General features: G+C 34.5%; 1 protein-coding gene across 6 annotated transcripts in view; it reads right to left on the bottom strand.

Moving 5' to 3' along the window:
* PAPOLA (poly(A) polymerase alpha) overlaps positions 1–13,017 on the bottom strand; it is a 59,216-nt gene that overhangs the window by 19,802 nt on the left and 26,397 nt on the right. For all 6 annotated transcript variants that reach the window (XM_059183060.1, XM_059183064.1, XM_059183059.1 and 3 more), the window contains exons 10-15: positions 11,693–11,765; positions 10,251–10,371; positions 9,244–9,328; positions 4,225–4,278; positions 3,588–3,707; positions 1,798–1,907 (exon numbers count right to left, since the gene is read on the bottom strand). In XM_059183060.1, the coding sequence (XP_059039043.1) occupies positions 1,798–1,907; positions 3,588–3,707; positions 4,225–4,278; positions 9,244–9,328; positions 10,251–10,371; positions 11,693–11,765 (563 nt within the window). The remainder of the gene's footprint in view (positions 1–1,797; positions 1,908–3,587; positions 3,708–4,224; positions 4,279–9,243; positions 9,329–10,250; positions 10,372–11,692; positions 11,766–13,017) is intronic.

Raw genomic sequence — 13,017 nt, 5'->3', positions numbered from 1 at the left:
AAACAAAAGAGAGAATCATGCAGGAAGAGAGGAAAAAATAAAACAAGACAAAATGACAGAGGGAGACAAACCTAAGAAACTCTTAAGAATAAGAAACAAACAGGATTGCTGGAGGGGAGAAAGGTGGGGGGATGGGCTAACTGGGTGATGGACACTGAGGAGGGCATGTGATGTAATGAGCACTGGGTGTGATGGAAGACCGATAAATCACTTAATCTCTACCTCTGAAACCAATAAATACATTATATGTTAATTGAATTTAAAAAATAAAAAATAAATAAAATAATAAAAATAAAAAACAGAAAAAATCCCACAAAGGGGGAGCCTGGGTGGCTCAATCGTTTAAGCATCTGCCTTCCACTCAGTTCGTAACCTTTGGGTGCTGGGATGGGGCCCACATGGGACTCTCTGGTCAGCGGGGAGTCTGCTTCTCCCTCTCCCTTTGCCCCTACCCCCTGCTTGTGCGGGGTTGTGCATACTCACTCACACTCTAATAAAATCTTAAAAAAAAAAAGAAAAGAAAAAAGAAAATCCCACAAAGTATTCCATTAAAATGTTTCAAGATCCAGGACAACTGAACACTTCCCTCCCAAAATAAAAATTCCTTGAAAATCCTGATGGTTCATTAGCACAATCTTAGATAAATAATTGAGGATGAAATGCACAAAACAGATTTTCTAATTCAAGTATCTCTACACAATTTCTTAGTTTATAGTTCAAGATGACATCAGAATTTTTACTCTGGAAAAAAACACTTCTGCGCTATTCAGCAATGGAGTTACCACCCTCCAAATCTCATCCTAAAAAAATGTGTATGAGTGTTTTTGTTGTCAGTTATTAAGGGTTACTACTTGCTAGGGACACTAAATATCCCTCAGTGTTCCCAGTGTTCCTCACTAAGAATTGTGCCATATGCCACTTATATTCCTAAAAATGAAAAACCTACTTATCGATTATTTGAGAGAAATCAACTCAATTTTTCATAAAAACAGAGTCTTTTTAATCTGAATTTTCCAAGGAGGCAACTACCATGGGTCTCATTTAGAGTTCATCTTGTCTCATTTGAAAACTTAAACTGCTACTGTATCACCAACAGCAAGGCTGTTGATGGTCAGAATCACAGCGGACAGCACCACACCTCCAGGAGCAGCTCCGGGACAGCATACTGCTAGTGATCCCACACACAGTGCAACCACCTTCTAGTCGCCACACCCGCACATTCATCTCTGTCTCTATACATGTTTACCATTCCCTTGAAAAGTTGTACATCTGTGTATAGCCTTTGCTTCTGTGAACTACACCCATTTGTTCTTTAGACAAACTATTCTATCTCAGTTCTCTCTCTCAGGGTATGGGTGAATCTGAAATGTAGCTCTAATCACCCAATACTCTACCTGTGAATCAACACTTGAGTCTACTATATATTTGATACAAAGAAAAAAATTTCCTCACATCACCAGAAGTCTAGCTTGTCAATGGCTAAGGTTCAAGATTACTGAGGCAGTCAGACACAGACTCAGTCTTCTACAAAATCAAATTCTCTTCTAACTTCAAAAATAACTGTTAATACATTAAAATGGTCCTACTTAACTTTAAAGCTACAATGCAAAAAAACCCTCCTTATACATTAGACATTACTGAAACTAATAACTAATCCAAAACATTACGATTATTCTGATAATCACTGTTTAATTTTCCCAAGTAAATTAACAGTTATTGCAAATATTACTATGGTACACATGAAGACAAATTAAAATATGCAAGTTACGTGTTTGGATCATCCAAGGAGAGATATACCTGTATCTGTGAAAGACTGAATATCATAGGTGAGATCAACACTGAGATTTTCTGAGTTTTCTGTTTTTTTAAACACTAACCCAATCACCCACATGGTGCGAAATTCTTCCCTGCAAAGTAAGAAAAGTGTTACTATTTTATCAAGACTTCATGAAAATGTTATCAATGTGGATGACAACCTGAGGTATGTGGAATACAAATGTGTCAGCAAACTAAGTGAAGTTCTAAACCAAAATTCCATCAAAACTATCCCCCCAATGCCTGTCCTTCATATTCCTATGACTATATACACAGGGTACTAAGAGCCAATGTTAATGATGATCCCAAGTATGAAAGGCACAACAAAATTATGTTCAAACTAACAAAGGAAAAGGAATAATGCATTTTAGAAAAATCTAAAAAGAGAGAGAGAGTATTCTAGACAAAAATTTTAACTAGAACTTAACATATAATCCTTAAAATTTTTAAACTCAGTTGAAAAGGTGGCATGAGGGGCACCTGGATGGTGCAGTTGGTTTGAGCATCTGACCATTGGTTCGGGCTCAGGTTGTGATCTCATGGGTCACGGGACTGAGCCCTGCCCTGGGCTCTGCACTCAGCACAGAGTCTGCTTGGGTTTCTCTCTCCCTCTCCCTGTGCTCCTTTTCCCCTGACCCCTGCTCTCTCTTTCTCTCTCTCTCTAAAACAAATAAATCATTTTTTAGAAAAGAGAAAGAAGAAAGACGACATGAAAGTAATTTGACTACAGCACAATAGCAGGAACAATGGGTGATTCAGGTACTTTTGAACATTCAATAATCTATGTGCTGAATGGATCAGTCTTTTAATAAATTAAGACTGCAGCAACAAAAAGTGATAAAAAACTCACATAACAACTCTTTCACAGGACTGCAAAAGAAAATAATCTCTATCAACAAATAAGAGTAATGGCCATACCACGGTCACAAAATCTCAAACGATCGGTTCCCCTATACTTTTCAATCTTTCTTTAATGCTACTTTATCTTTTTTAACTTCCTTCACCTTCCAAATGCAATGAAGTATAGGCAAAGTAGAATCTCAAGTAAATAATACAGGAACTGAACCAGAAACTGAAAGACCCTTAAAAGAATAATGGGAGCCTTTTATTAACCAATCTTCCCAGTGTTTCAGAATCTAACACAAATCAGATTTTTGCAAGGTAAATTTATTTTAAATTTTTTTTTTAAAGATTTTATTTATTTATTTGACAGACAGAGATCACAAGTAGGCAGAGAGGCAGGCAGAGAGAGAGAGAGAGGGAAGCAGGCTTCCTGCGGAGCAGGGAGCCCGATGCAGGGCTCGATCCCAGGACCCTGAGATCATGACCCGAGCCAAAGGCAGCAGCAGCCCAAACCACTGAGCCACCCAGGCGCCCCTGCAAGGTAAATTTAAAGCATGTTCTCTCTTTCAAAAAATTAAGATGAAAAGCAAGACATATTTGGGATAGCAGCTATTCTGATGACTGTATACCACGGGTGAGAAGTTTCAAGAAATGCTAAAAGGCAGATATGCATCATTTGAACTCTAATTAATTAATAGGTATATCATTAGACTATTATCAAAGAAAAGTATTTTAATACTGATTTTTCTCAAGAAATAATTTTTCTCCTGTTTCCAATCTGGAAAACCTAATCTACTAATCTCAAATTGGTTTTGTGCCATATATGATCAACAGAATGGTGACTCTAGTTATTAAAAACTGCCTAAGCTTCTATGAGCACAAGTTAAAAAGGAGAGAAGGAAACTAGATGAAATTAGAAGACTGCTTACTTGTCAGGATTTTCTTTGGGTGCTGGAAATGACTGGGGATTCACATGCGCCAGCGTAATAAATTCATTCTTCTCCAAACTGCCAACCAGGATTCGGATTTTTGATTCCACCAAGCCCACCCTGAACAAATGTCACTTAGTATTAATGAAAGTTCTGGTTAATTTAAAAAAAATAAAATAAAATGCACAAAGTCAAATACGTTTACACCAAGCAGTAAAATGAAGATGATACTTAAATACACGTGAGGGCAGTTCAACCATCTGAACTTGCATAGATAAAACCAGTCTTAGACTCTAAACAAAAATGCTGAAGCAAAACTGAGGAAGGATTATCAAGCCACATTTCAAACTAAGAAGGTTACAAAAGACATTCCTGCAAATATTTAAAAGAAAAAAAAAATCAGTAAGCTAAAACAAAGAACTTTAAATATAGTTAATAATATATGGATGTCCGTAAGGGAAACAAAAAACAAAGTTGTGGATGAATCCCCAAATGCCTACACTTTGCTACAAGTAGGAAAGTTCCATTTTTGGATAAAACCAGACTGAATGGGAGGACAAGCTTTCTCCCATCTGTTGTGTTCTGAAGCTATCTGATTTTTGCTTATTTTCTCTGTAAAGTCTAATCTTATACTCACCATTCTAGGCGTTGTTTTTCTGTTGGTGCACTTGCTAGAAGTACAATATAATGCCTTTGGAGATAAAGACAACATGCTATTTATTTTATTTAACTGCTTTGTGCTGGATATTAACACCATAATGTAAGTTTTGTGACAGTTCTAGATCAGTATCAGTTTAGCAAGGGGGACTGCAATCTTAAGATATACATAAAATCCTAAAAGCTCAATTCCTCGTTTCTAACTATTGGTGGGTTTAGTTGTTCTGAAAAAGAGTGATTTTATAAATTATCCCAAAGCAGCTTAGTTCAAGAACAATAAACAAACATTAACTGATAGTCTGGTTCAAAGACTCCAGTGGAATACTTTATATCTATAAGCTGCTCACTAAAATATAATCTATTAAAACCAAGTTTTTTTAACAGAAATAATGTACCAAGCCTCTAGCCACAAAAACAAGATCACTAATTATACATATTACATCAGTAAGCTCAAAAACAGTTCAAACACACCATGCTTTTTAACTCAAATTAATAGATAGCAAAAATTAAACTGAATACTAAAGATAGGCCTCGTGATTTTTTTCAAATAACACCATAAATTTCTATTAAAAGGCAGACATGACTAACATGAAAGCAAAGAAGAAATCTGATTTTTATGCAGAATCCAATCCCATTAAATTGGAGAAAAGGCAAGTTTTCATTTTATAAAATGCCATCATAACCAAATACTAAAAATTTAAGTCTTTTTAAAACAAACTATTTAGAACTAAAGTATAATTCATGTAATTTTATGATATTAAAAAAGTCCAGTCCAACATACTCTTCCACAGAACCCATTTTAGAGGTGCAAGAAGCCAAACTTCTTACTAGAAACTACCTCACAAAAAAAGCAAACTGACATTACCTAGTATGGGCACTAGTCTGAAATACCAGAGTAGGATGGAAATTTTTTAATTAGTTAATTCTTTTTTTTTAAAAAAGGCTGAAACCCTTATCTTTCATATATTATAAATAAGGTTTCGGACCAAAACCAAATGTCTGACCTAGGCCAGAAAAAGACTAATAACCCCAGTTCAAATTAGCCATTAAAAAAAAGAAAGAGAGAAAGAAAGAGAGAGATGTTTAGGTTAGGGACAGTGGGAATTTGGCAAGTTAAAGCATTTTTTAACCATTGTTCCTTAAAATACTCCATTTGATTACTTATTATTTACTCTCATTAAGTAATTAAAAAACAGTTATGATTCTTCCTAACTATGTAAGCCAAGTGAGACTTGTTTATGTACGTCATCTGTAACATAGGGTAATGCCTCTTAGTGGCAGGGAAAAAGTGAAGCTCAAATGATCTAACTTCAAGTATTTATCAACAAGGTAACAGAGGTAGTATGTATAAATACGAAAACATGTAGACATATATGTGAATATGCAGCTCAAATCCATATAGACCAATACTTCCCTTACCACCAGTTTAAATTTGTTCAGTATTATTTGGATCAAACCAAATATACAGAACAAACACAGGCGGCTCAAATAAATAGAAGTTAATAAAAGTCACATAAAAGCACTAAAAGCTCATGCATTTTACGAACACAGAAACCCACTTTCAGAGCCCTTAAATTCTCTTAAATGCACTAAAATCCTCACGAGCTCAGTCAGCAACCTGAGCAGATTGGGCAGGTGGGGGGTGGGGAGGAAGATGGAGAAGAGCTCTCTGACAGAAGCGCGACAACTTACAATGAGAGACAACAAACTATAAAAAGCAGGCATGTGCACAAAAAGCAAAGTTGTCTGCATTCACCTAGGACAGGGACAAAAGTCTCTCAGTCCCTAAACTACTCTTACCACACTATTTAAATGGATGTTCTTAATCACCACCTGAGTCTTCAACAAACGATGCACAATATTCTCTATTTACAAAGGCAAAACATACAATCCATTTGAACAAAATTTTGGTGGAATTCAAAGTTTAAAATTTTGAAGTTTAAAAAGTTCACCTTTGGTACTTATTGTAATGAGGGAGGCCTGGGGAGTGTGGTTATGTCCTTTACTCAGCCACATCTAAGCAATTTTAAGCAAAAAAGGATATATAAAATACAATTAAGTTTAATAGAAACAACCTGCCATTAGGAATCCATTTATAAAACAAATACTCATCCGGCTAAGAAACTGAAACCAAAATACCAACCAAATTTGTTAAGTTTTAAAAACCAGAACTGGTATTCAATTCCTAAGGTCCCTATCAGAAAACAGAGAGACCAAGAAGTTATTTCTAAATTTAGACTACTTTTTTTTTATTGCTGTCCCAAAAAACGTGATCTCCAATTTCCAACTGCCACCATCATTTATTTGCTCAAGATACTCAAATTCCTTCAGGAGACACTCTCAAGTCTTAATGCAAGTCATTAACTTTCCCTCAAATTTAAAGATCTCCAGTTTCCAGTAAAAAATTTTACTATAAAAATACATCTCCAATGAATTAAAACCTATTTAAAAATTCTTAAGAACAATTTAGCAGCTTTTATTACCTAATAACCTAACAAATACCTTATTTACCCAAAAAACAATATGTAAGCAGGTTTCCTGGCCATTTCATCACATTAATATTTTACCTGGGTAGATTATAGCTCAAATATGTGTACTGAAAAATCTAATCATCTTAGAGAAAAATCCTTTTAAGTAACTCGGGACCCAAGAATTAAAGTTCAGTATTTTAAGTTTTTAAAACATTTTAAGGCTAAATTCGTCTATTCACACACACTCCTTGAAATTGTGAATAATCTTATACCTTAGGAAACATGCTGGCCTCTTGCTATTACCTTTCCTTCCTCTTTTTCCTAGTGAAATGGAATACCTGAAGTAAGTATTCACATTTCCTATGTGAATGATGATTTTACTGCTACGTGTCAACCTGAATTATCTTAAAGGAAAAACATGAAAAATGTCTTCTTATAGTTATTTAAAATTGCACAAAGCAATGCTACCCCTTTTTCTCAAGGAACACTGAGATCTTCTGGAAGATGACTTGTCTGCTTTTTTAAGAAAATGAAATTTTCCCATGCTTCCTTCCCTTCTGAGAATGATAGGTAGGTTTATTACAATTCAAAATCTAATATTTAACAAATGGCACTACTTTCAGGATATACTTCAAACAAGGCTTAACCAACTCAGACTCAAGAGAAAACGAAGGATTTCAATTCAGATGTACAGCCGATCTGGGGGGTATTACATTTGATATGTTAAAAGAAAAATTCAAATCAATGACTACCTCTACATTCTAATGATAGTAAGCACTAGATATTTATAGAGATGACATTTTTGGAGAAGTTAAAATACAAACAGGATTTGATATAGATAAAACTAGCGCCTTACTGTCACATTTTCAAATCTGCTTTCTCGGGACTCACAGCTAAAACTTAAATTTTATGATAGAATTTCCTCTATTTGGTGCTACCTCCTCAAACCTAATCATACTTGTGAAGTTGTTTTTGATCACCTAAAATAATTTGTTTCAAGAAAACTCACTAAAGACAATAATCTATGATCCTTCATTCAGTCCACTGAAGACTTTTTAAGTACTATTTGGCGTACAGGACAACTTAAAACTTCTAAAAGACTAAAGATTAAACAAGGTTCAAAAAAAAAAAACCTTCGAAGTTATGGTAATGCAAATGTATTGTATTCAAACAGACGACACTATCAAGGTTTCAATTTCAACAATTAATCTTTCAAGTAAAGGAAGCCACTTGAGTACTTTCAAAAACTTCTTTCTACCCACCTTAGTCCTATGAGGAAGTGAGACAGGAAAAAGAATGATTCTAGCTTAGTCTTTGATTCTCAGGTATTAAAAGATGCTGGTATTTTTCTAAAAACCAGTTTCGTCCTTATTCTCCATACAAGCAATTACATACTTTGATGTTGTAGTCTTAAATATCAGAATATGTGTTTATTAGTTTAAATGTTCAAAGGTACTTCCTCAACATCAGTTAAAATAAAAAAACAACAAAAAAAGTTATCCGCCAAATGGAAAAGCACAACTTATGGGGAATAAGTAATAAACAAGAGCATTCAATGTTATGCTATTTAAATATTTACTGACAACGCAGTGCTCCCAGAACACAACAATTAAGCTGGCTCCATATTGCTTTTTCATGCAAAAGATACAGAAACAAAACACAGAGACATCATGAAGGTCATCATTCTTGTTTTTAATTGGGGAAAGAGCATAAAGCAATCTTGCTTAGATTATTACAAAACACAATCCAACACAAGATCAAATGGTCAGGAAAGTTTCAAGCATTAAAGAAAAAAATTTTAAGTGGGACTTTGGCAAGTTTTCAGCTCAGGGCAAATAAAAGTGCAAGTCCATTGTTTTTTTAAAAAGTAAGATTTATTATAGCTTACAATTTTCATCAAAACCAACACAATCAGGCTTTTATCCTGTACTAAGGTATTAAATCATTATATTAAAACCATTCGTAAAAAATATTACACCCACTTAGATTCCAAGAAAATTATTTGTAGAAATATCTGATGGGCTTTATTAACATTAGGGGAAAATGGTAGGCCAATCATGTGCTATAACTAATGGAAACACTTCACTGACTCTATGTCCGCATTTTATTAGCTCTGCTTATGGTTATATAGAATCTCAATGGTAAGTTTCCAGAACTTGCAAAATACTTCGTTTCCTAAGAGAGAACAGTAACTACAGATTTTAACTGCTCACTCCTCTGCCAAGGCATATGGATTGAGTGTTCTGGTGATGACTTAAAGACGCCTACAGAACTAGCGTTGCTACAAATGTAGGAGTTCGGTTACACCAGGCAGCAAACTATAGGGGCTACACTTCTCCTCAACAAAGGAAAAATAAAGGGTTTACTAAAAACAGTACACCCTCTGTGACAGGAAGGAAAATTCTACGGAAGATGTTTAAAGGAAAATTTTAAAACTACATTAGTCTAGCAAGAAGAGATGTCACATACGCTACCATTAAACCATTACTTAAGAGAGCAACATGTCTGACATGCCTTAAAATACATACTTGTACTTTTGAAAGAAGTTTGGAGCTTCAAAAAGTTTGGACCACTCTGCCTTACTCAGCAAAATTTCATCTGTGATAGCAAGACCTAAATTAAAAACATATTAGAATGTTGGCATGCTTCAGTCTAACAATCTAGAATTTTAAAGATCTTAAACATACCACATGCATTCACTATAATCCTAAAATCGTAACTTTAACAAACAGCAATTTCAGTCTATGACCTTAGAAGACAGAGATTCTCACATAAACACTTTTCAAGAAGGTGGAGGAGTTTTTGAGAGCCAAATTTTTGGTAAATTACCGTTACTCTAAATGCCATGCTCATAGGATGGCTCTCTCCAAAAAGTGAAGCACTGTAGTTAACCAAGAAAGAAAAACTTCCCATAAGCTCTGATTCTGGCCTCTCTAAAATCAAGCTTCCTGTTGTTTCTAACATTCTCCCATGAAGAGAAAAGAATTTTACACTCCTAAGTTTGAAGTTGGTAGTGGTACAGCTACTTCTCTTTCCATGACTATTATCAATCAAATCAAATAATCCTATTCCAGCTACTTCCCTCAAAGACCATTTTTGGCAATGAAACTGGAACTGTACTGCTGGGATTCAGAAAGTTTACAGGTTCTTCCAAATAACAGGCATTTTGGCCCCAATCCTACTCAAAGTATATAGCTTGCTAAAAGCATCTCTTTTGTCACCAGTGGAGACAAGCTGGTATCATTTTAAAACTTTACAAGGCAACCGCACAGCACTAAAAGTAGCCCTTAAAGGGCCACCTAAGGGGAGAGCTTTAAACTGGTTAACTTTCTAGTCTATAATCAAAAATAATTGGCCTCAAAGGATAAAAACTGAGTTTTTCAAGTCAATTCTCAAATACATACTGTAATCAATAAACACCAAAACCCACTTCAGTGACTGCTTTCTTCATTTTAAACTGCATAGCCAACTACTGGGTCTACAATGGTATGTAGATCCTTCGTGTACAAAGGAGAGCATAAGGATAAACACTTACCTTGTTTAAACTCCTCAACCATGACCATCCGTGTTGAAACGGACACATTGTACGTGGAGTTCTGTTGTGGGTATGCTGGTGTAATTATAGGCATAAGATGGTACCTATCACTGGGGTTTACCTACATACAACAACAGCCAATCAGTTTCTTCAAGTACATATGCAACAGACACTTGGACTTTTTACCCCTTGTTAAACTGAACCAATGATTACATTTTACGTCATTCATAGCTGGAGTTGAGAAAGAAAAACCATGGAAGGCGACATTGTTTTTATAGGAATTCTTCACAGAATCCGAGATTTGGTCTCAACTAAAGGTTTGCTTCGATCATTTGGGCATGACTATTTTGGCAATCTTACTAGAAACAGTGTGCCTGCCAAGCAAAAAAGGTTCTAGTTGAGCATCTACTGATGTTTAGTTTTTCTTTTTTCAACAACAGAAATGGGGATGCACACACAATTACACTTTTTAAAAAGGTCATACTAAATAGTGTTCTGTGCAAAACAAATTTTAAACAAAATGGAAACATAATTTTTAATACATCATTAACTTATAGGAAGTATAAGCTTCTTAAAACATTCTGAGGCTGTACTATCTGTGTTATCATTTTAAGAAAAAATGAAATTACTTAGTAACTTATCTTAACCTGTATACTAATGATAACTGACATATTTCCACAAAGGAAACTATCAATTCACATCCTTCCAAAATTAAATGACTGAGGTTTGGAAAACTTGAAAACGGATAGCTTGATGTAATTAACAGACTTAAAACGGTCATAATTTTCAATACTGTAATAAAATAGGAAATTACTGGAGAAAAATAGAATTTTATAGACCTAAAAGTCTTACTGAAACCTCTATTTCTTTTATCAATTAATAAAGTGCATGTTGTTAACATCTAAACTGCATAAGCGGTTCCCCAAAAGCAGAACAGAAGCTCTTCTTTTATCCCAACCAGGTTTTTGTAATCTGAAATATCCAAACCAATTTTTACAATTACATCATAGTAATTAGAGTGATACTGCTCAGAAGTTATCTGCCACATGTAAACGTTAAACAGTTTTCCTACCACAACCCAATTTTAACAGAATATTTAGATCAAATAAAAAAATACAGGGATTTTGAGTATCCTTTTATTTTTTTTAAGCACAAATGCCCACACAAACTTTGACTTACAAGGTAGTTCTATATAGAATAAATTAAAAATGTTAGTGAACTTGATATTATAAACTATGTACAATTAAAAGGAGTTTACAGGGTACATAATTATGCTTCTCACATCAGAGGACAATTATAGTTGAGGTTATCTAAAAGAAAGTGTAATACGGACATGTCCACTCATACATAAAAGGACGGGAGGTCTCCCTGAAGATTATGCAGATGATTTTTACTCGTTATTGCACAGTGCGAATTTGTAGGGGAAAAAATAATACACTAACCCTTGGGTCCCATACAGGCAAATTAAGATTGCATTCTTCAGGCTGTTTCAATAGCACTGGATTTGGCCATTCCCTGTTTAAAAAGATTGTAGCACTTGATAAGACTATTGGATATTACCATCTAAACGTATTTTGTTAAACATACAGCATTTGTGAAGGTGATCCTTCTTCATTCATTCTGCCCTCTTGATATTTATCATCTTTTACTCCTAATCTGTTGATGTTAAGACGACTTCAAATACTTTTCCTCTAACTATGAAATCAACTTAAACCATCTGGTAGCTTTCTCAGGCTGGTAAGTCATACATCTTCTCTGACTCTCAAAGAACTGAAAAAGCACTATTTAAATTAGAAAATACTATCCCAAGACATCTGATGTGTTCACCTCAACCTTCAACAGGATAAACCCCTCCTGGAAGAAAAAAGTCCTAGCCTCATACTGGCTACATCCAAAGTCAAGTGAGGGTGAAAAAGTTAACTCATTTCGGCAAAGGAATATGAATAATTACAGAGACGGATTAGGGAAATTTTCTCTCACAACCTAAAGGCTCTAACATGAATGTGTGTGATGAAACTTTGTGATACAAATAACTTTGTTTTCAAGACGCATTCTACGAGTTAGCTACCTCAGTTCTTTAGCGAAGAGATTAAAAATTCAAAAATATTTGCCATCCTTCGTAGCAAGCTTAGCTTCTTAGAAATATTATTTACTATGTATGTGTAGCATTACAGAAATTATGACACTCTTTAGTCCATCTCATCAAAACTGATATATGATTAAGCACTATCAGATCTGTATATAATAGAATGTGTACTGAAAAGTGGGGCAAAGTTCTATATTATAAATCTCTAATAACTTAAATTTGTATAAAATAACTAAAAAAGAATTATTTTTGCAGAGGGAGGAGGTACAAGGTTTGGCAAGTACTGAGTGGGAAGACAGATCTCAAAGATCAATTTGATTAAAAACCAAGAAACCTAATCTTTTAGGCCAAAGCAACTAATATGAATTGGCAATCTTTTTTTAGCTTACTTTTCTTAAAAGAAATAATGATTGACAAATGTGAACATGGTGAAATGAAGACGCTTTAAAAAACAAACTCTCCTGCTTTAACAGCTAATCTCAAAGGGATGACGAAATTGCTATTTTTTACACATTTATAGTTATTCTTAAAAGCTTTTTATATACATTTATAATATTTTACCAGAGATAAATGGGCAGCTGAAAGCAAAAAAATAAAATTTCCAAGAAAAGAGCTACAGATTCAGAAGAGTCCGAAGAGTAAAAGAAGTGGTATATGTAATTTCATTCATACTTCCTAAAA

Source organism: Mustela lutreola, chromosome 7 (genome assembly GCF_030435805.1).
Source record: "Mustela lutreola isolate mMusLut2 chromosome 7, mMusLut2.pri, whole genome shotgun sequence".
NCBI classification, from domain to species: Eukaryota; Metazoa; Chordata; class Mammalia; order Carnivora; family Mustelidae; genus Mustela; species Mustela lutreola.
Note: the sequence above shows the minus strand (reverse complement) of the source record. Positions and strands in the feature narration are given on the sequence as shown.